Here is a 22993-nt window from a genome sequence, read left to right on the forward strand (position 1 = left end):
ATGGGCCGTGTCGTACGACGCAGCGTGCTGGCTTCCTCCCTGCGGCCTCCCCAGGCTGGCCGGCCTCCCGACAGCCTCCAGATTCCCTCCCGCCATCCTCCAGCCCCGTCCCGCCTGCCCGCACCGCCTTCCGCCGCCGCGCTCCCTGAGGCAGCCCATGGCCGGACCCTGCTCGGCGCGGCTGCAGGGCGACGTGGCCGCCTTCACCGCTGCCCTGCGCACCCTGGTCAACAACCCCCAGTTCAGGTGAGGGCCCGGGCCGTGCCGCCTCCCCCCAGCCACGCGGAACCCCCGGCGGCTGCTCCGTGCTGTTTTCCCGCAGCCCCGAGCTCTCCCTCGGGGAGCCCCGGGCAGCTGGTGGGGCCGACGTGGCTTGTGCGGCACTCCCCACATACCCGCATGACAACAGGAGTGCAGGGTTGCCCAGGTGTAGCCCACCCTGGACAACCATCATCTCTCAGGAGGAGGGAAAGTTCCCGGGTGTGCCCAGACCCCCTCTGTCCCTAGGCATGGTGCCAGCAGGGCAAGGCAGTGTCCCTGGATAAACCCTGTGCTGGAGCTCCTGCCCGTGCCAGGAATTGGGGTGCTGCATCCACTGAACTCCCCAGGGGCAGCTTCCTCCCTGCTCAGTTCCTCTCCCACCTGGCTTCATTGGTGCTTTACTCCAACCTCCCTGGAGGGCATTCGCCAGCCTAGCCATCCCTCCTCACAGGGTTTGGCATTCCTGCTACCTCTTGCCAGAGCAGGGAGCAGAGATGGAGATGCTGCCTTGGCTTCCCTCACCTCCATGGTATGTCCTGCCTGGCTGTAGTCCTCTTCGCCCGCTTCCTGCTGAGGCCTGCCCTGCCTATCTAAGGAACACCAGAGCTATCTAAGGAAATCCCCATTCCTGCTGAAATTTTTGGCCACCCAGAAGAGAAATCCCAGTGAAAACTCCCCAGCCACAGCACCAGGCAGTGGGGGAGTGGCTGGCAGTGCCTGGTCATTCTCAGCCTACGTCCTGCTGCTCGCATCTTGCAACCCGCAGCCCTTATCTAACGTCCTGCAATCTGCATCCTGCAACCTGAAATCTGTGTCTTCATCCATCTACTTCGTCCCACATCCTGCATGCTTTCTCCTACAGTCTGTACCTCACAGCCTACACTCTGTAGCCTTTGTTCTGCATCCCACATCCTGCAACCTTCATCCCGCACCCATCCTGCAGCCTGTGTCCTGCATCCCAGACCTTGCATGCCATAATCACAGCTGGCATCCCACATCTCACAGCCTGTATCCTGCCCCTCTTGGCCTGTGGACCTCAACCACAGAACAGTTTATCACGGTCCCCCTTGCAGTAGCAGTCATGGAGGCCCCATCAGGCTCTGCTCACACCACCCATCCTGCCCCAGCTGTATGTCTCCTGGTAGACACTTGGGATGGCCCAGATATCCTTCTGGTGGGCACATCCACCTCCCTGTGGGGCACTCTGAGGGTCAGGCCATGGATTTGTGCATGTCTTCATGGCAGCCAGAATTTGGGTGGCACCTTCTGCTCATTGGCCTGCTGGGATGGAGGAAGGGACAAGGGGATGGATGGGCCATGGCCACAGGTGCACACATGCTGGAGACTCCCTCTCCTTTGCCTGCTTCCTTTCCCCTGATCTTGCCCCCCTTTCCTGGGGCCATGGAGCTGGGAAACCCTTTTAGGGAGAGGAGTGTTATAGGGGATCAGGGCAACAGGATGGGCCCTGTGCCCCAGTGTGTGCCACAGGCTGCCGTGCTGGGCCAGTGCCAGCCGTGCTGGCAGCTATGCCAGAGGCTTCGAATCCCTGAGATGATGAGTCAGTTCCCATGAGTCAAGGAGGCTGATCCCGGTGACAGCCACACTTGCCTTGGCTCCGCTGTGCCAAAAGAGAAAGTCACTTTCTCCAGCTGTCCTTGCCTTTCTCTGCCCTGCTCAGTGCCAGCACCCTGGGCTCTCTGTGCCAGTACCTAGGGCTCTCCGTGCTTGCCAGAGGACCTGTCTTGCTCACCTTGCCTGCAGCATTCAAATAACTGGAAAGAGCCGCCAACAAGGTCTCTCCTCTGTGCCCCTGTTGGGACAAACCCCTGGGTTAAAATTAAAGGGTACTGCCCCACTGCGACAGGCACTCAGCAGGTCCCTTCCTGTGTGCCCTGTCCCAGCCCAGGGCAGGCTGTGCCCTTGCTCTCCAGGCAGTGTGTCCCTCACAGTCCCCTCTCCCCCGCAGTGATGTGATGTTTGTGGTGGGCCGGGAGCAGCAGAAGGTGTTTGCGCACCGCTGTGTGCTGGCGTGCCGCTGCCAGGCGTTCCGCGGGATGCTCAGCCAGGCGCCAGTGGGCAGCCAGGACTCCTCCAGCAGCGTCCCACCCCAGGGCCCCTTCATCCTGGGCAACGTGCAGCCTGAGGTCTTCCTGGCTGTTATCGAGTTCCTCTACACCAACAGTGTCACCCTCAACAGTCACATCGTGAGTGGGGATGGGGCTGGTGGGGGCGATGGACATGGGAGGGACAAGAGGGGGATGCAGGGGAAGGGGGTGCTTTGCAGCTCTGGGTGTGCTAAAGTTGGAGGAGATGGTCTGTGTGATGTTCTCTGGCTGGATAACAGTGCAATGAATGTGTGGGGTCTCAACCCAGCACAGTGGGGTGTCCAGAGCACCTTGTCCCAGCCCTGGGACATCTGGCTGTGCACACCCTGGATGGTGGGAATGAGGACACCACAGCAGGAGACCTAAATTTTTCTCCATGCAGCAGCTTTATCATCCATGCACCACTCGAGAGCTCCCACGGAGGCAGGAGCACACCTGCCCTTTACCCTGGGCTGCTCTGCCCATCCATGCCCCTGCACACTGATGCTCACAAGGTCCCCCTTGCCTGCAGGCTCTGGAGGTGCTGACCTCATCAGTGGAGTACGGCTTGCAGGACCTGTGCAAGGTATGACCCTTAGGCTGGGGGCAGTGGTCCCTGAGTGTCCCCGGACTGGGCAGCACCCCAAGATGATCCCTGCATGGCTGGTAGCTGGAGGTGCCTCTGAGGAAAGCACCATGGTGCATCATGCAGGCTTGGCCCTGCTTCTCGATCCTGGAAGGTCTCTCCAGTGGGATCCCCCTTGGGAGGGTGCAGCAGCGGCTGGGAATCCCACAGGGGAATCCCGAGAAATCATGGGGAAGGACATGGAGTTTCACATCTCCTGCATAGCAAAGGTCAGAAGGAAAGCCCCTGTGCCATCACCCACGCATGATCTCCGGTCATCTGACAGGATGATGCAGTTAAAGAGAGCCCTGATCCTTGGGCGCAGTCAGCACCCCAGCTGTGGTGCTGCCAAGGGGATGCTGCTTCGGGTGGGAAGGTTTAGGGAAGGCAGCAGGGAGCAGAGAGGAAGGGTGGGAGCTGGATGAGGAGGGGGCAGGGAGCTGGACCAGCTCGGTGTTGGGGAGGACAGCCAGGCCACGTCATCAACCTGATTCCTGAATTACAGCCTGGCTGTACACGTGACTTGCCATCTCACACCCAGAACTTCCCCTCCCTCCCTGTCGTGCCGGGAAAGTACCTCAGGAGCTGAGGAATCATGGGCTCCTCTCTGCCAGGGCAGTGGGATGGGACCTGTGGGAACAAGCTCAGCAAAAACCCAGATGTGGCACAGGGCTGTCAAACAGCTGTCTGGGCAGGGAAGGAATATAAGGGGTATAGCAGAAAGGGGGATCTAGTGCTCCTGTCACATGAGTCACACCTCACCCCCCAGCAAATGCATCCTGAGGGGGATGACCTGCATAGAGGAGGGATGGGAGGGAAAGGGGCTGACCAAGGACAGCTGGGGAAACCATGGCAGTGTGCCCAGCTGCAGGGTGACCTCATATCCCTCCTGCCAATGACTCAGGGCCCTTCTGCCCCATGTGCCAGCTCCTCCCTGCATGTCACATCCCCTTGGGTTTCCCAGAGATTCTGGTAGGCAGCTGAGATAGGCAGGAGAGATATCCCACTCACTGATAAACGTGCTGGTCTGGCTGCATCCCACCTGCATCATCGTTGTATGGGATGCAGCTGGAGATGCGGGTCCCCCAGCAGTCACAGCCAGAGCACAGCTGGCAGGCAGGGCTGGGGCAAAGCTGAGGTCACTCAGTGCACTGCAGCTGGCACCAGGATTGTGCCCTGTGGCAGGACATAGATAGCACTTGTAGACAGGGTTTGGGGACCTGCCTGGGGCTGTCAGATTGGCTGGGTTTGGTCACATCAATCTTGGTCCCTGGCTCCATCAGTGGCCAAGCTGGCTGCCCACATCCACACTGCAAGACCTCATCCCACAGGCCATTGCTTATGAAACCCTTGAGGGGCTGGAGGTGCCACATTCCATGTGTTGGGGGCTCAGGGGATGCTGACAGTTGTGTGGGCGGATGGCAGGGTTGTGTCCCTCCCTCTGCCCACCCTCTCTCTGTCTGCCTTCCAGCTCTGTGTCAAGTTCATCAAGGACACACTGAGTGTGGAGCAGGTCTGCGAGGCCCTGCAGGTGAGAGTGACACCGGAAGGGTCACAAAGGGTTAAAAATAACCTGTACAATTTTGGGGCAGGAGCAGACTTGACCCTCCTGTTCTCAGCTGGACAGTGGGCTGGATTTCCCATTTGCCCCTGGCCTGGCAGCTGCCCTGCCAGCTCCCAGACCACTGGGATTATACCAGGGAAGCAAGGGACAGTGGGGCCACCAGAGCCTAGCAGAGAAGTGTCTTCACACTGCCCTGAGCAGGGCTGGCCAGAACTCCCCAGTGCTAGGGCTTTGTCATCATCTGCATGAAACTGGGAGGCACTGGGTTTTGGGGAGCCAGTCCCAAAACCCCTGCTGAGAGGTGAGGCACCTAAAAATAGCCTTGGGAAGATCCTAATGGCCCTGGCCATGCTACTTTGTGGGACCAAGGCTGCTCCCCTGAGAAGGGGGATTTGTTTCATCTCCCATGAGCTGAAACAATCTTGGGGTGAGGTGCCTGCCCCAGAACACAGAGCTCCAGCCAGATGTGATGCCAGACCACTGCGACATAAACAGAGCTAAAACTGGTCCAGAGGAAACAAAACAAGAAACCCCAAAACCCCGGAACAAAACAAACCTGAAGAAAACAGCTTGCCTTCCCTCCCCACTTACGTCAGTGCTGGTCCCCTGCTGTGGTGGAGGGGGAGGTGATGTTCACCCTGCCTGTGCTGGTCCTGAGTACCCCACACACTGCTGTGGGGGGTAGGGACATGCCCTCCTGGTAACCAGATGGGCCATGCCAGCCCTGGGACAAGCGTTGCTCAGTAGAGCCAGGAGAAAATGGGAGCAACCCCAAAGTCCTGCTGCAGTGAGGGATGGCAGCTGTGGGTCATGCTGGGGCTGGCACCTCAGCTGGCCTGGGGCACTTGTGGGGGTGCTTTAAGCTGACCCTGTGCCCACACAAGGAGCACTGGGGACTGATGGTTTCACATGCCTGCAGCGTGACCTTGTGAGAACAACACCAGGGCCTCTCCCCCACTGTGGGCTGTGTGATGTCCCTGAGCAGTGGTGGAAAATCACACGTGCTGCTGAGGGTGGGACTGGGTGACCGTTGTGGGCGTTAGAGCCACCAGAACATTTGTTGTGGCGTAGGCCAGAAAAGGAGGGGACCTTGGCATCCCTTCCTCCCTACACTCTTACCATGGTACCCAACCCAGAGGGATGTCTGCCTCACCTGTGTCCCTGAGAGTGCCCATGTTTCTGTAGGGCTTTGGCAGGGAGTCCCTCCTGCCCTGGACCCCTTTGCAGTGTCTGTGTTGTCTCACAGGCTGCGGTGACCTATGGGCAGGTGGACCTCCAGCAGCACTGCCTGGCCTTCATCGAGGGCTGCACTGCGGTACGTGATGGGGGAGCATGGTGTGGGGTACCCCAGGGCATGGCGGGGCGCATGGCATGGAGAACACTGCATGAGGCGAGGGAGCAGGGCCCCTAAGGATGGGATGCCTGGAGGCTGGGAGGGGAGCAAAGGGTGTTTGGAGAGAAGATGCTGCATGACGGGCAGAGGCAGGCTGGGGGGTACTGGAGTGCCAGGGGATTGGAGTTTGGGTTGGGGAATGCTGGGGTGCCAGGCAGGGATTGCACCAGGATGTGTCTGATGGATGGGGGTGGTGGTTGTGTGGGGTCCTGGTTCCAGTGCCCGGTGTTGTGGTGTGCTGGCAGGCAGTGGTGCGGACACAGGGCTTCCGTGAGCTCTCCGACGTGGTGTTGGCGCGGGTGCTGCGCAGTGACCGCCTGGCTGTGGACGAGCTGGACCTGGTGCAGGCTGTGCGGGAGTGGGCACACGTCAGCTCGGTGAGTGTCGCACAAGCAGGGACCACCCAGGGGTGCCTGGGCCCCCACCAGCCTGGGCTGGGAATGTAGGCACCCTTCCCCTGAGCCCAGGGGTCTGTGATACACACAGAAGCTGTGTCACTCCCCCCAGGCCCCTGCCTTCCTTGGTGCCTAGGACATCACCAGCCTCATCCCTCACATCCTGTTGTCTGACAGGCTGTCCTGGAGCGTCCGGTGCCAGAGGTGGCTGCCCTGCCCGTGAGGGAGCTGCGTCTGCCCTTGCTGGCACCCAGCGAACTGGTGACACTGGAGAGCTACAACCAGCAGGACCTCCTCATCCCGGTGAGCTGCTGACTGTTTGCAGGGTCTCCTGACTGACCTCCAGGGGCTGGAGGATGCTGCAGGATGGGCTGGGGAGGACCATGCTGTGGCCATGCTGATGCCCTCATCCCTCTCCCCATCCCCACAGGTGGAGAACATCGCGGCAGCCTGGCGTGCCCACGCACTGAGGAAGGGCAGTGGGGTGCCCTCCCACCTCTGCCGTCCCCGCCGGGGCACGCGGCCCCGTGACCATCACCGTCACCTCGAGCCACACGCCAAGTAGGAGCTGGCAACGAGTTTTGTCCAGCCCAGCCAGGGGCTCTGCAGCGGAGCAGGGTGTGGGGGCTGGGCACGGATGCTTCTGCGGCCAAGAGCATCGATAAGGTGCTTTGTCCCATGTCACAGCGTTAGGGCCAGGGCAGGATGCCTGGGTCACCCCAGAAAGTGATGTAGGGGCGGTGGGTATGGTAGATCTGGGCTATGTGATGGGTGCAAGGACACTGCAGGCGGCCCAGGCAGTGACCCCAGGGTGTCGGGGCTGCAGGGATCCCTGCGGGATGGGGACCCAAGATGAGCTTCCCCTTCCCCGCGGCCGTGCTGCCCTCCCCCGGCAGCGGGGCCATGCTGCAGCGGGAGAGGGATCCGGCACCTGCCCGGGCAAGGGCACGGGGACCCTGGGGCTTGGAGGCGGGCAGGTAGGAGGGGACACGCGGGCATCTTTGCACGCACCGCCGCACCGACAGGCTCCCATCCCCCGCGCCCCCCAAGCCCTGCCAGCAGGCCACACACACGTAGGACAGGCTGCCAGCCCCCCATGTGCCACACACACTCTACACACGGTGTGCAGCCCCCCCTTGCACCCCCCATCGTGTGTGTGCTCACAGAGCTGGGTCTGTCTCAAGCACACATACCCCCCTTCCAGCTGTGTTCCCCAGGAGAAAGGGCCGGACACAGCAGGTAATTTATATATAATATATATATTTACTCTTTAAAAATAAACCTTCGGTCCCCACTACCGCCTGTACAAACTACAAAAATAAACCTTTGCTCTTTTTGATATAAATAACTTAGATGGCGTGTTGGGGGGGAAGGGCTGCCCGCCGTGCCCACGCCTGGCACGGGGACAGGGTCCCCAAGGCCACCCCTGCTCAGCGGCAGTGTTGGGGGGCTGGGGGGGCTGGGGCCGCAGGCACAGCAAACACCGCTGGAGTTAAAGTGCTGGGTAACGGCGCGGACGGTGCCCGGGATGGGGATGGGGATGGGGACAGGGGCTGGCTGCAGGGACAGCCCCGTTGCACGGGGACACGGTGAGAAATACGGTTTCCCAGCAAGATGTGCCTGGTGGCACCGTGGGAGCCCACATCAGCGTGCACTGTCCTGTGCGTGCTCAAGCCTGTGCCATCCCCTGGGCAGAGCACGAGTGTGACACGGGGGGGCTGTGATCATGGGACAGCTCAGGGGCTTGGCGCAGCAAGGACCACTCCAAGGATCTCCCCCTTCCAAAACCCCGCCTGTGCTTTGGGGAGCAACAGGCTCCCTTTCTCCACTGTGGCACATCCATGATCTCCAGCCTTCCCATCCTTGCCGCTGGGGAAACTGAGGCACGGACTAGCATGTTGGAAGGGGTGAGCTGCCCGTGGAGTGGGGGCACGAACAGGTCTGTGCCCCTGGGTTCCTGCTGCCTCCAGTGGGCAAAGGGTCTGCCCGCTCCCTGCCTGCACCCTGGGCAGCCAGGCGAGGCTGTAGGCTGAGAAATAAATCTTTTAAAATAAGCTTAAAAATATATATCTCTCTATAGATAGTTTCCCTTTGCAATAAATAAAGGTGAGGGTGCCCACCCCAGGCCTTGCCCATGGCATGCCAGGGCATAGCTGGCTCTGGGGCTGCCCCCTTATCGGGACAGGGGGCATCAGGGCACCCTGTTGGGGTACCCCAGCTCATGGCCCGGGATGGGTGGTCCCGGGAGGAGGTGATGGGGAGCAGGCAGTGACCCCACAGAGGGGGAGCTGGCATGGCACCAAGTCCACCTTGCCAGCAGCTCCAGAAACAGAGGGGGGAGTTAGTGCTTCCATTTCTGGGGGGCAACAAGCCCAGGGCAGGATAACCCCAAGCCCTGGGTGACGAGACATGGCACCAACGGTACAGCCTCAGGTGAGGGACACGCGGGCACGGAGTGACCTGCACACAGCTTGCATAGAAGTGCCAGCCTGCCCTGCCAAGCCCCGGTGCAGGGTGCAGGGGGGCCGGTCCTCCTCGGCCACGACCACTCCGGCAATTAGCAGCACGACGCGGGCGACCCCGCTCTGCACCCTCCTGTGCCCACCGGGTGCTGGGGAGATGCTCTGCCCAGGAACCAGCAATCTGCAGGGAGAGAGATTCGGGAGGTCACTTGGATCCCTCCACACCCAGCTCACACCCCCACGCTGCCATACACCAGCCCTGGGTAGGGTGTCCCCAAGCTCACCTAGCGCCGGGCACCTGCCCCGTGGTGTCCCATGTTCTGCATCTCAAAGGTGTCAGGCACAGCAGTGCCACTGGTGCTGGGCTCGTCCAGGCAGTCCCGCTCACTGCTGGTGAAGCCCTCAGGGCTGAAGTTGGGGTAGGAGCCAGGCAGTGTGGGGTGTAGGGCCACCGTCACCGATGCAGTGGCCGTGACGGTGGTGTAGCTGCCGGCAGGACCCTGCAGGTGGGTGCTGTAGGTGGGCAGGGCTGCGGGGGGGGCTGGCCGGGTGCCCGGCGGGCCGGGCTGCGGGTGCTCTCGGGGCAGTGTGGTGCACGGCTCCCCGAAGGGCAGGGGGGCTGCAGGCTGAGGGCCAGAAGCCTCTTTCTTCCCCTGAACCTCCAGGCTGTCCTTGTAGGGCTTCAGCACCTGGAGGGGGAACGTGAAGCATGAGGATGAATGTGAGCATCCCTCTGGCAACACCACCAGCCCCTGTCCCCCAGCTCTATCCATGACCCTCTCCCTGGGGATGCAGGGGAGCTGGCAATGCCACAATGGGCAGAGACACTCACGGTGATGCGGGGGAAGCTGGGGTCCTTGCCAGCCTCCAGTAGGATGTGTGCCGGGGCAGGGGGCACGATGAAGGGTCCCCGTGGGCTGCCTGGCCCCACGCTCTCCGTGTAGTGCTCTGTGTCCGAGGCCTCAGGGAAGGTGGCGGGCCAGGCTGGAGCGCGCCGGACATACACTGCCCCAGGGCCCAGGCATGGGGGTACCGACTCCGGTGGGGGTAGGCAGGGGCCATTATCCACCAGGGATGCCTGGGGAGAGAAGACAGGTCAGAGGAGCCAGGGACAGAGGAGTATGGAGAAGTAGGGAGTATGGGTTGATGTGAGGATGGGGATGCAGGTGATACCAGGTGAAGCAGGGATGGGGTCAAATGGATCAGGGAGGGATGGGGGAAGTTGAGTGTGGGATGGGGCCGGAATAGGGTCAGGTAGGTATGGGGCAAGTAGGATATGGGTCAGAGAAAGGATTAGGTAAAGGAGGGATGGTACCGGGCAATGGAAGGACTGAGGTGGGTTCGAGATGAGGTTGGGACTGGACAAGGCAAAGATGGATAAAGGGTGAAAGGTGTGCAGGGAGAGGGGCAATGGGGGGATGGAGAGAGGTGGGTACAGGGTTGGAAGGACCAGGGAGAGGCAGAATGGAGGGGTCTTGTACCTCAGGGGGTGGCCCGATGACAGAGAGCAGGACGGGCAGCAGCACCAGCCCATTGAGCAGCCCCAGCAGCGTCAGGATGGTCAGCACCGCAAAGAAATACCTGATGGGGCCACAGGCACATGGGGTAAGCAGGCACAGCCATCATGAACCACATCCTATCCCAAATATGGCTTCCCATGCCACACACCCTGGCCCTGCCATGTCTCCCCCAGCCTCCAGGCAAGATGGAATGGAAGTCCCCAGCAAGACATCCTCCCCAGCTGCCCCACATCCCCACCACCAGACGGGAGGCTGCCCCACCTACCAGCCCCCACTGCCAAGGCTTTTGTCGGGCAGCAAGTGGCTGGTTTATCTTTCTTCAGTGCTCACCTCATGATGAAGTCAAACTCAGAACCAGCCAGCATGAGGACACCCAGGAGGGTGGAGACAGCACCATCCATCACAGGGGCAAAAGTGTGCTCCAGTGCTGCGGCTGAGCGTACGTTCCTGCTCCCCGCAGCTGTCAGGAATCCCTGAGTGGGATGGAAATGTCATGCAGAGCTGTCCCCGTGTGCCACCCATGATGGGCCATCCATCAGCACATGGCCAAGGGGATGAGGGTGCCAGGGAGTGGAAACTGGGATCTGCCTGTGCTCACCAGGGCCACGTGGACTGTAAACTCCACACCAATGCCCACCGAGGCGATGAGGATGACCACGGGGATGGCGCTCAGCTTGATGCCCATCAGCCCCATGATGCCAAACAATTCCACAGCCATCATGGCCAGGATGGAGACCTGGAGGGTGGTGGGGTCAGTGAGGGATGGCTTTGACTGGCTGTCCCCTCTCCCTGGCAAACCTGATCCTACTCCATATAGGGCAGCCTCACCTCACTGACCCTTTTCCCTCTATTTGGGGTGTCCTTCTGTCCCATTTTCTGGGCATAGCCCTCACCCTGCTCTGCATGGATGTCATCAAACCCCTGCCCACTACACACATTTCCTTCATAACGGGTTCCCTGACCCCTCCCTATGGGTGTTCCCCTCACATTCTTCTACCTGGATGTATCCAGGGCCCCCTGTTCCCTTCGTCGATGATATAACTGATCCCTCCATACAGAGTCCCCCACCTACTGCCACTCCCATATGGGCATCCCTTCCCCCCAGGGTGCCCCTGCCCACTCCATCACCCAATTCCCATGAAGCAGGTACTCAGGGACACTCAGCAGGATGGGAGAAAGGCTGGATGCCCCCGACCCCACCCATCAGGACCATCCCCATGCATCAGGGTGCGTACTCACGATGATGCCGGCGGTCCAGGGGTTGAGCAGCAGCAGGGCGCAGACGAAGAAGGTGCAGGCCAGCAGGATGCTGATGGCCAGCAGGAACCAGTGCCGCAGGCCAATGTACTGCTCCCAGAAGAGGAAGGGGTAGCCACTGGGGTAGCTCAGCACGCCGTGGCGCTGGGCAGCCTCTCGGCAGATGGCCCGTACGCTCTCAATTGCCTCCACAAAGTCAGATGTGCGACGCAGCCCGCTCAGGTAGAAAGGGAACTGGGCGAACTCCAGCGGCTGGGCTGCTGGGACTGGTGAGGAAATCACAGGCAGTATGAGGGTACAGGCAGTATGGGTGTACAGGCAGCACGAGAGCACCACAGTCACACCAGCCTGAGTGCAGCTTGGGCAGCCTGATGCCTGGCTGGGTAACACAGGCCTGGGGAGTGTGTAGGGAACAGACTGGGGTCAAGGTGGAGGGCATTTCTCTGCCTGCAGGATTTTTGTGCATTAGCAGCTTACTCTTTGTAGTGAGATGCTCATGGGCTGGAGCAGGGGTATGTTGCTAAGGGCACAGGGAATTTATGGTGGGATGCTCAGGGCGTGGGGTGCAGGAGGACGAAGGTGAAGCATGTGGAAGCAAGGCAGTTTACCTGATGGAGTAAGGGATGTGGGGGGTTTCCCTTCAGGGCAAAAAGGTGTACGGAGTGGGGTACTCTGCAGGAGGATGCTGGGGGCAGAGGGGCACTGGGGAGCCCACCATGCTCACTCACTTCGCAGATTCTCGCCCGTGGTGTCGTACTTGTCATGAATCCACTCAGGGGGTGGGGGGTAGAAGTTGGCCTGGGAGGCGGCAAAGCCCAGGGGGTCGTTGCTGGCCCACACTGTCAGGCAGATGTAGAAGGTGTCAGGGGGGATGATGCCATTCTCGTCCACCAGCCGCCGCGTGGTCAGCTACAGGAAAGACCAGGAGCGGGCATGAGCTGGGCAGCTGGGGTGGAGTCATCCCCAGCCCAGTCAGCCCAGCCCTGTCACTACTCACCTGATTGAAGTTGAAGGGCTCCTTCTTGTTGCCAGTCTGGATGAGGAGCTTGTAGGCCAGTGCCCCATCCTCGGAGCCGTTGCGGTAGCTGTCATGGGTGATGCGCCCGGCCTGCCAGTCCCTGTCGAAGGTGGCCTGGAGCCCTGGGGATGCAGCATGGGGGATGAGTATCCCTGGGGACACACCACCCTGCACACCACCCCATGTGACCCAGGGAGTGTGGTGCCAGAGGGATGGGCACACAGAAACCTCAGGGCTCAGCTTCCAGTGCTGGGCACCTTGGGACCACACTCCCCAGGGTACTGCACACAAGGGAAGGCATTCCCAGGCCAGTGGGGAGCATGCAGGCTGGGGAAAGGACTGTCAGGCAGGGGAGGTCATGGAGAAGAGGCATGTCCCTCACCTCGTAGCCAGTCCTGGAAGTAATGGAGCCACATTTTGGGCAGGTCGCGGTTGCCCTCCCGCACCACGTACTTGACAGTGCTGAAGGCCTGGTGCAGACTCAGCAGGGCAGCCTGGGCACCCGGGTAATGGAAGCCACCCTTAGTGACAATGAACATGTTGTAGAAGGAGAAGTACTTGAACTGGGCCGAGATGAAAGCGTGCGCCTTGGTGTCCCGTGGCACGATGTCCGTCAGGTAGAGGCCATCATGCACCATGGTGGTGCCGTAGAGGCTCAGTCCCAGCAGTGCCAGGAACAGCACCACCACTACCGCCTGTGGGGACAGAAGGCGGGTCAGGCAGGATCCTGTGCCACCCACCTGCTTGGAGTGGCACCACCACCAGGGCCGCCCCCACCTCACCTTGGTCCGGGTGCGCAGGAGGAGCGGGGCGTACTTCTCCCGGGCAAAGTCAGCGAGGCTCCAGCGACAGAAGGGCAGGGGGACACACTCCCGCCCGCCCTTGGCCTCATCCAGCTGGGACAGCAGATCCCGGGTGGAGCTGGATGGGGCGAAGACCTGCGAGCCCAAGGGGTCAGTGTGCGGCAGGAGGACAGCAGGTGAGGTGCACACCTGGGAGGTGGGTGGCAGGACGGTGACAATGTGGTGGCCTGAGGGGTCACACCGGGTGAAGGCTTGCACAGTGGTGGTGATCTGGGTGCTGGTGGCCATGCCAGGGTGCCCATAAGGAGACGGGTGGCAAGCATGGTTGTCGTTGGCGTCAGCAAGCTCTTGGGGCTGGATCTGGATGACCCGTGAGGAGCAAGGGCTGCATGGAGAGAGTGAAGGAGCAGAGAGAGAAGGAGATGTTTAGTCACCCCAGTGACAGAGGGAACACTGGGGTCAGACCCATCCCAGCCAGCCCGGTGCTGGTACCTGTAGAAGCAGCAGAGGATGTCAAGCCGGCGTTTCTCCCGGCGGTGCAGGTCCAGGCTCAGGATAGCAGGGAAAACAAAGAGCACCATGGCGAAGTTGAACACCACAACCACTGCAGCCTGCCGGTATTGGGGGACACACATCAGAGCAGAGTCCAGCCATCCCTTCCCATCCCCTGGAAAGGGACCATGGCTCTACCTGGAGAGAGAAGGCGCGCAGGGCAGGGATAGGCACCAGGGCTGCCATGAAGAAGGCGATCATGTTGCTGACAGAGGTGAGAGTCACACTGGTCCCCGTGCGCTTCAGACACTCGCCCGTCCGCTCCTGCAGGGACAGAGAAGGCGTGGTGAGAGGGACCATAGGGAGGCAGGAGGAAGCCAAGAAGCCCCCGGGCAGTGCTCAGTGCTCACCTTGAAGGGGATGTGCTGGCTCGTCTCAGTAAAGGCGTGAGCCAAGAGGAACATGTCATCCACCCCAATGCCAAGGGCCAGGAAGGGCAGGACCTGCCACAGAGCAGTTGGTGTCAGTAGAGGGACATGGCCACCATTTGAGAGGAGACTTGACTACCCCAGAGCCCCCAGGGTCCTGCCCACCTCACAGTACCCAGCTCTTCCCCCAGCACATACCTGGGTGGTGGCTGCATTGAAGGAGATGCCCAGCAGTGAGCAAAGCCCCAGGCCAGAGGCAACGGAGAGAGCCACAAGCAGGACCCCAGCCAGGCCCACAGCCCCTTGGGACTTGGAGCAGTCCCACCGCAGCATGGTGACACAGGCGTAGGCCAGCTGGAAGAGCACAGTGGGTTAGCAGGGAGAGGGGGGTGGTGGAGGGCTGGCGGAGGACTGAGAGAAGGGGCACACGCACCATGAGGAGGTAGCCCCCAGCCACCCGGATGACGCTGACGTCAGAGAAGGACTTCATGATGTCGTTGAGCGTGGTGGTGGAGAAAGCGTGGACGCTCTGTGTGGCGTTGGGAGGGATGGAGTCCTGTGCCAGCTGCCAGAGGTGCACCCCATTAGAGGAGTCAGGACCCCCCTGCTCTACAGTACACCCACCCCAGAGCCATTCAGGGTGTCAGCATCGCCACTGACAGTCCCCAGGGACCCACCGGACCACAAGAGAGTAGTGCCAGGACCTCTGGCCACATGAAAACCTGGGCACAGAGGGACGCCATGCACAGGCTCACTCCTGCCCAGCCCCATGTGGGGGCTGTTCCTGGTGCTCACCTCCACAAATTTCCTCTGCCAGGCCTCCAGGATGGCTCCCGCCTTCTCCTCGCTCCAGCTGATGTCATGGATCTCGTAGTCATCCTTGAAGTGCTCATAGAGCTGCCGGGGGCTCATGAGGAGGAACATGGTCTGCAGGGCCTCGGCGCTGGGGGACAGGCACGCACCTCGCTGGGACCGGCTGCAGCGCCCCAGGATGCAGGAATGGGTCCATCCCCCACCCCACAGCACCCATCCCCATCACAGACACCCAGGAGAGGACCCAGGCATCCTGCCCCCCTGCCCGGCCTTGCTCCAAAGTGCTGCCTTGCTCACTGGCCCCACACATCAACCTCCCAGACAGCCCCACAGCCCCTCCTGCAGCCAGGGCAGGTGTCCTGCCCTGTGCCTGGGGATGCCCACACCACAGCAGCTCTCACCGTAGCAGCTTGCCCTGGGAGTCTTTGGTTGTGCCGCCTAAAATCAGCTCCTGCTGCCAGCGCATGAACTTCCTGGAGAAGCCGTGGCAGCCCCCCGAGAGTTCAGCTGGGATGTCGGGGCTCTGCAGGTGGAGGGGAGGTGTCAGGATCGTGGGGCAGGCAGGAGAGCAGTAAGCCCCCACACCCAATGCTGGTCCTCATGGACTGTGACCCACCTGCTGGCTCTGCTTGTTGGGGGCACTGGGGGGACATTGGGGGTCCTGGGGGTCCAGGCAGGGCCGCTCCATGTAAGCCTGTCCCACCTCTGCCTTGTCTAGCAGCTCTTTGAAGCCTTCCAAGGATGTGAACTGCCCCAGCTCCTCCATCAGCTGCAGAGGGTCCAGGTTGCTCCACTGGATGTCTGGGCGGCCCCTGGGCAGAGAGCAGCACTGGGGTCATGGGGGATGCCAAAACCACATGCAGTACCACCACCACCGTTGCCAACCCATCCTGTGGATGCTGGGGATGCCCTCAAAGGCAGGATGTGAGGATGCAGACGAGCAGCATCAGTCTCCAGCGCATCCCTTACCCCCTCCCGGGGCCGCCCACAGCATCCCCCGTGCCCTGTGCGCCGCAGCGGGCCATGCCCCGAGTCAAGTAGCGTGCCTGATCCTGTTAGTCCGGGACAAAGCGGGGGGAGCCGGCCCTGCTGCCTGGCCCCGCTTTGTGTGAGCAGTCAGGCCGATTACTGCCCGTGGGCTAACATCTTGATAGAGGGGAGCAGGCAGGCAATAGCTCCTGGTATCCCTTACAGCCCTTCCTGCCATTTTTCCCCAGGCTGGAGTTTAAGGCTCGGCAGAGGTCCTGGGGGCTCAGCACAGTGCTGGGTGTGGAGTAGGTTCTTGGAGGTCCAGCAGGACCCCACGGGACTTGGATACCCAGGAAAAGGGTTTTTCCCATTGCCTGCAGATGCTCTGCTCCCTCCACCCCAGCCTGGGGAGCTGGGGGCCAGCTTCCAGCCTCACTTGGCTTCTTTTTTAGGACAGAAAGGACACACAAAAAAGCCAATAACCCAGCCCAGTGCTCCAAAGAGGGGAAGAAAAAGCCCCGAGCAAGTGTGGGCTCTGGGGAGAAACACAGCCTAATAATTCATGAAGGCTGGCTGGGCCAGAGCCGGCCGCTCGAGATTCCCACATACCAACCGGAGCTGCTGCTGCTTCCAAAGAGAGCCCCTTTTATCTGCTTTCGCTTGCTTCACTGAGCCAGGGCAAATCCCTTTGTCTTTCCATAGATTGCTGCTCTTTGTTCTCCCAGCTCCCGCCCTGCTCACCCCTCGGCGTTAAAAAGGGGGACGAGTCCCCATGGGCTGGCCGGCACTCAGCCGGGGTGCCCGCCCGGGCACCCGTTCACTCGGCTTCAAGGAGAGTTGAGTCCCATCGCTGCTCTGGTGCCACCCTGCTTGCCATGTACCCCAGGCCCAGGACGCTGCCCACCCTGGCAGGCAATGCCACCAGCATCCCGTTGGGCACAGACACCCCAGCCCCACTTGCTCCTGCTCCCTGCAGTTCCCCAGCCTGGGATGGGGAGAACCTGAGGTGTTGGGGGGGCAAAACCAGCCCCCTAGTCCTGGCTGGGGATGCTGCGGCCCCTTTCCCCTCCTCCCATCCACAGCAGCCTGAATAAGGCCACTATTTCATCTATTTGGCAAGGGGCAGCTTTCAGAGCAGCATTAGCATGAGAAAGCACAGGGCTGCGTTTACTGACAATGCACAAGCCGCCCCAGCTCTCCCGGACAAACACACCCGTAAACAGAAGGAATGTGGGGGAGGCTCCCCCGGCCCAGCCCGGGGTCCCCAGCCCCACCACCGTGGTGCGAGGAGCTGGCTGGGAGTCACTCGCCACCCAGCCCAGGAACTCTGTGCCCTCCGCACCCCTGGACACAGCTCAGGAGTGTGGGTGCCCCCTCACAATCGTGGCACCCACAAAGCGCTGCCAGGGGCAGGAGAGCAGCCTCAGGGACTGCCCGCAGCACAGCCACTGTCCCCGCATCCCCACTGTCCTGGCTGGTGGGAAAGCACAGCATGGCAGGGATGGGCAGCTCCTGCCTGTGGGCTGCAGCCCCCCTGCAGCAGTGCAGCCCTACCTGTGCCACCGAAGCCAGGCAGGGGAGGACAGGGACCCGTCCCCAGGGTGTTGACCCAGCAGGACAGCAATGGTGGTGGGACCAACCTAGGGCTGAGCAGGACAAGCTGCAGCAGCACTGAGGCACCTTAGAGCAGGCAGAGCCAAGCTGCAAAGGGAGGTCAAGCACAGCCCCTTGGCAGCATCCCCAGCTCCTGCTCCCACCCATGGCCCTCCCATGCCTCAGGACAGTGCCACACACACACTCACGGGAGATAGGCTGAGCCTCCCTGCAGCTTGGAGCCTTCCCAGAAGCAGTCCAGTGGTGTCAGGATCACACAGGGGAACAGCTTCTCTATCATCTGTAGGAGGAGATGCAAGGGGTCAGCAGGGAGGGATCAGATCCCCCAGTCTCCCCCAGCCTTGCTGGGCCTCCCAGACCTGGGTCTTCCCACATCCAGCCAGCAGTGCTTTCACAGCACCTGGGGCTGACAAGCCCTGTCCCCACCACAGCCCGTCCACTGCCATTCTTTGATGGACTGATCCCGTGGGTCAACAGCCACCCCCAGGGGCTCCGGGGGGCCATCTGTGACCAGCACTTACCCTCTCGATCATGCCGTTCTCAATGATGGGGACACCCGACTTGTAGCAGATCTTGTTCAAATCCCACGATCTGGAAAGGCAGAAGGAGGAGCTGAGAATGGGCATATCCCACCGGGGACATGACAAAGGGTAGGGGGATGTGCGGGCACGGCGGGGGTCCCCGTCCCCCATCTGGAGCCGGACTCACTTTCCGTACAGTGAGACTTGAACCTTGCTGGCAGCCAGGGCCGCCTCGAGGTGGAGCTGCAGGGCCTCCTGCGTCAGGATGTTATCCCCATCCCTCTTCGGGGTCTGGATCAACATCTGGGAGGTGTAGACGGACTCCTCGCCCAACTTCTCCTTGGTGTAGCGCAGCTCCTGGCTCACACGGCTGCCCGCTGTGGAGGGGACCATGATGTGCCCTGTCAGTGCCAGGGCAGGCAGAGCCCCCATCCCACCAATTTGTCCTGCCCACTAGCAGGGAATGGGACGAGCAGAATCAAGGACGCGCAGCATCAGGTGGTGCCACATTAACTCACAGGGGCTTCTTGGTGTGGGGTTCCCCAATTGCTGCATCCTCTGGGTGCTCACACCCAAGGGATCCAAACAGGGACCACCTGAGGACACACTGGACCAGGCATCCCCCTTCCCACCAACACAGTACCCAGCACCTGAACAGCTTGTTGAGTTTGCTTTTCCCAGGAAAAATCCACAGACAGATGATTGGTGAAGCAGAGCAGACCCAACCTGCCCACTCCCACCTGAGCACTGTGGTGGGTGCTGCAGATGCCCAAAACCAGCCCACAACATAGGAAGCAAAAATGGGGGCACCCCAAGCTAGCCCAGCTCCTGCATGGCACCCCAAGGCAGGCTGGGAATGAGTATAGGGAGAGGCAGGCACCCCAAAGTCCTTGCAGGTGTAGGCTGCCCCACGAGAGGTTTGGGGACAGGGGAGAGAGGTAGTGCTGGAGACATCACTCTTCCCTGCCAAGGCTCTGGGATGTGTTCCCCTTCAGCAGCAGGAGAGCTCCAAGCACAGCAGGGCCAAGGTTTCCGGCTGAAGCCGCCGACTTCATTTGTGGCTGCCTCGGCGTGGAAGAGGAATCCCCTCCCAGCCAACGTGGCTGGGGCTGGGACCAAACCCTGCATGGCATTTTGTGTGGCTGAGCACCATCCCGGGGACAGTTGTCCCCATCGCCTTCGAATGCGGGGCTCCCATCCCTCCTGGCGTAGCAAAGGGGAGACAACACAGCCCGGAGGAGGGTGGGAAGTGGATCCTGAGACCCCTCCCAAGTGCAGCACTTGGCTGCCCTGCTCCCAGCCCCCTGCCCAGGGTGGGAGGGATGCTGCCCTGGCACATCTGGGGTGTAGCCTCCATCCCAGTGCCACCCACTGGAGTACCCCAGGATGCCCAGCATGGGATGCATCTCAAGGCAGTGCTGCTGGCAGGGGCGAGGCCAGCTCCTGCCCAGCCCCAGGAAAGCGGGGGGAGGTCACGATTCATCTGCACCAGGACGCTCCCTCAGCAAGAGGCGGGGGCCCCGGCGGGCCTGGCCCCCCGCCAGCACCGAGGAGGCCATAGTGAGACCGCAAATAAGGAGCAGAATCTTCCCTTTTAATGACTTATTATATGGGTTGGTGTTTTGGTTTTTTTTTTTTCCCCCTGCTTTTTGGGAACGGGGAGGGCAAAGCATCTTTATTGTTCCTGGCTGGGCCAGGGAGCAGCTGGTGTCCATCAGATGCCAGTTGGGATAGAGGTTGTGCCAGGGACAGGGAGGGGGGGACATGGCCGCGGCTTTTGTGTGTGTGTCAGAGGGGATAGCAGCACCCAGGGTGAGGGGACGAGGACACAGGGAGGGTGGGTGTCGGGGCGGGGGGGGGGGGGGGAGGGGGGGAAGCGGGACGCCCATCCCGTTCCCAGCAGGCTGGGAGGTCGGGCAGGAGGTGCGCCAGGCTGCTCTGATCTCAGCCATGCCACCCACGCCGAACCCGGGCGGGAGGTGGGACACAGCGATGAGGGGGTGCCCGACAACGCTGCTGCTCCCGGGGGATGCATCCTGCTACGCCCTGCCGGCATCTCCGCCCAGCGCGGCTGCGGGAGGAGCCACACATCTGCAAGCATGGGGTGGGGGCGAGCCCCCCGAAAAATTAAAGAGAGAAAAAAAAAAATAAAAAAGAGAGAGAAAATAAAAAGCCGTCCCTTGTAATTAGTGTTAATTTGGAACAGGGCACTTCGAGCCGTCAGCAAGCTTCAAAGGCCGTGAGGAAGCCTCAAATTCCAACACCCTAATTAACCAAAGAGCAACATGAAAAGACAAGGCAGCGCACACAGGGCTGCCAAGGACACTTCAAACGGGCGCGCGCCCGCCGGCCGGCCAGCCCGGGAGCGGGGCGAGACGCCCCACGCCGCACGCAGCCCCCCGGCCCGGGAGGAGGCTGGGGGGGGCACCCCGATACCAACAATGAGCACGTTAATGAGGAACTGTATGTAAAATCTTCCTTTTTTCGTTGTTGTTGTTGTGTTGTTGTTTTGTTGTTGTTGTTGTTGTTTTGTTGGTTTTTTTTAAATTCCAATTAACAAAGGGAGCCCTTGGCTTTTTCATGCAAAGGGCTCTCTGGTTCCAATCAGGCGTCCGGTCCTGCTTACTAACAGCCTGCTCTGCTCCCCGACAGGGTTTGGCTTCACTGCCCTGGACCGCCACATCCCCCCGAAATCCCACAGCAGGGCTTGGGGGCAGGACAGTGCCCCGAGGCAGTCATGCCCTGCAGGAGCATCCTCGCTGGGGTGGGCACTGCTCCTTGGTACCACTGGCTGAGGGTTTCATGCTGGGGGGGTCACGGGGTGCAGGCTCAGAGCAGTTCAGGCTGGACGGTGTATTGGGACCCTATGCCCACTTGCACTCCAAACAGCCGGGGTGCAGAGCAGGCTCCTCCTGTGCCCAAGCAGGGAGAGTGGATGCCAAGGATGGGACAGGGTCCCTGGCAGCGAGGGCGGCTGCGTGTGCGGCTGCCTCCCATCCACAGGCCACGCGGGGGGAGCCCTCCCCATAATTACAGCATCCGCCACAAAATTATAGAGCAGGGCCGGAGCCTCCCTGCCCCCTTCCCGGCCACCCTGCCTGAGCCATTCCCCTGCCACTGCTCCCTAAACCCTTCTGGCACAGGACCCACAGCAGGCACTGCAGCCAGCTCACCCTCACACAGTGGGACCAACTTGTGCCCTCAGCTGCTCCAGCCAAGACAGAGCTTCAGCCCCTGTGTTGCCCCCCTGCCCTGGAAGCTCATTCCACATCCCCCCCAGGGGCAGCCAGAACCTCCCAGACTCAGAGGGTTTGGGGTCAGATGAGCCCATGCCAGGTCTTGCAAAGCCCCCCAGCCCGGGGCTGGCCCCCTCGCAGCCAGCCGGCTGGTTATGACAGCAAGGGGACCTCCCACCATGCTCTCCCAGTGCAGGAGGTGGACAAACCTCGTGGTGCCCTGTCTCCAAGCACCCAAGGGTGGGGGGCAGCGAGCTGAGTGTGCCAGGGCAGCATGTCTGGGTGGCATGGGGAGGGCAGTGGGTCGGGGCAGGCTGCCAGCCCCACACAGAGCCCTCCCTGCCTGTCAAGGGTGAAGGCGAGGGAGGGATGTGGGAGGTGCTGGGGACCACAGAGAGGCACTGGTGTCTCCCCACGAGACACATGCTGCAAAAACCAGGCTGTGTCCCCTCAGGGTGGGTAGAGGCCATGGTCAACAGCACTGCCACCACACTGCAGATGGTACCCAGACACTGCCAGTGTTGTCACCACTTGGGCGACTTGGGTGGGACAGGATGGCGGGGAGGGAACACTCCTGGGTATGCATTCTCGCTTGGCCCCCAAAAACCAGGCCCTGTCCCGCTTGGCGTCATGGGGCTACGGGATGTGGCAACAAATGTTGTTGAGTCCCAGATTCGGCTGGTGCACAGCTGATGACAGGGGATGCTGCAGCCCTGGCCCCAGCTCCAGCTGGGCCCACTAGCAAGGGACTTGACGAGCAGCCCCCTTTCTACAGCACAACATCCCAGTGCTAGGGTTGGGAACCACCACAAAGGCACAGCTGGGAGTGGGGCAAGGTCAGGTTGAGATCCCCTGGGAAAAGCCATCCCCATGGGGAACCCCCTTTGCAGTACCCCCACTGCTACAAGAGGCACCCACGGGGGCAAACAGCAGCACAGACTGAGTGCATCCCGCTGGCAGAGATGCCCACCCTGGGTGATTAGAGCCCCGGAGGCTTCAGAGGGATGCCAGAACCATCCTGCAACTCAAGCACTATCCTGTATCCCGGTGGGAGGGGGTCCCGAGGCACCGCCCCAAGCATCCCTCGGCTGCAGCTTCCCCGTGCTGAGCGGCGTGCAAGCCGGAGGCCACCTTCAAAGTGTTGTGGGGCGGATTAGCTGGATTAGGGAGGCAGTGAAAGGACCCATGCTGCTCCGGAGGAAGTCTCGCCCAGGGCACACTGAAAGAGCCATTTTTACCTGTCCCGGCCGCTACCGCCAGCCTCGCCAAAAGCCCGGCGGCCCCATCCTGTCAAAACACGTCCTCCCGGCCCCATTCACCCCACGGCTGGTCCCGGGAAGGGGGGCAGCTGCGTGACAGATGGGTGCCCCCAGCAGCACCAAGGGACGGACGAGGGCTCGGCGCCGCCCCAGCACCTCCAACTAAACCCAGCCCCACCGAAGGGGCTCCCAACTAAGTCAAGAGGGGTGGCAGAAGACGGGGATGCCTTCAAAAAGCCAGCGGCGGAGGGGCTGAAAGGGCCCGTTTGGGGCCAGCTC

General features: G+C 61.4%; 2 protein-coding genes across 2 annotated transcripts in view; one reads left to right on the forward strand and one right to left on the reverse strand.

Moving 5' to 3' along the window:
* BTBD19 (BTB domain containing 19) lies at positions 1-7586 on the forward strand. The gene is given in 10 exon segments (XM_048313101.1): positions 1-36; positions 39-134; positions 137-246; positions 2228-2465; positions 2878-2931; positions 4442-4501; positions 5781-5849; positions 6173-6304; positions 6500-6625; positions 6753-7586. Coding segments are annotated over 10 exon segments (1056 nt in total). The 3' UTR covers positions 6888-7586.
* The window catches only part of PTCH2 (patched 2), a 21582-nt gene continuing 6151 nt past the window's right edge, over positions 7563-22993 (reverse strand). The window contains 22 exon segments of the mRNA XM_048313100.1: positions 7563-8965; positions 9069-9473; positions 9617-9862; positions 10266-10365; positions 10635-10777; positions 10903-11040; positions 11544-11827; positions 12290-12470; positions 12559-12701; positions 12962-13274; positions 13362-13767; positions 13875-13993; positions 14073-14198; positions 14285-14377; positions 14501-14656; positions 14736-14867; positions 15098-15245; positions 15517-15638; positions 15732-15927; positions 17887-17978; positions 18220-18289; positions 18407-18596. Coding sequence (XP_048169057.1) covers positions 9069-9473; positions 9617-9862; positions 10266-10365; positions 10635-10777; positions 10903-11040; positions 11544-11827; positions 12290-12470; positions 12559-12701; positions 12962-13274; positions 13362-13767; positions 13875-13993; positions 14073-14198; positions 14285-14377; positions 14501-14656; positions 14736-14867; positions 15098-15245; positions 15517-15638; positions 15732-15927; positions 17887-17978; positions 18220-18289; positions 18407-18596 — 3803 coding nt within the window. The 3' untranslated portion in view covers positions 7563-8965.

Source organism: Corvus hawaiiensis, chromosome 9, assembly GCF_020740725.1.
Source record: "Corvus hawaiiensis isolate bCorHaw1 chromosome 9, bCorHaw1.pri.cur, whole genome shotgun sequence".
NCBI lineage: Eukaryota > Metazoa > Chordata > Aves > Passeriformes > Corvidae > Corvus > Corvus hawaiiensis.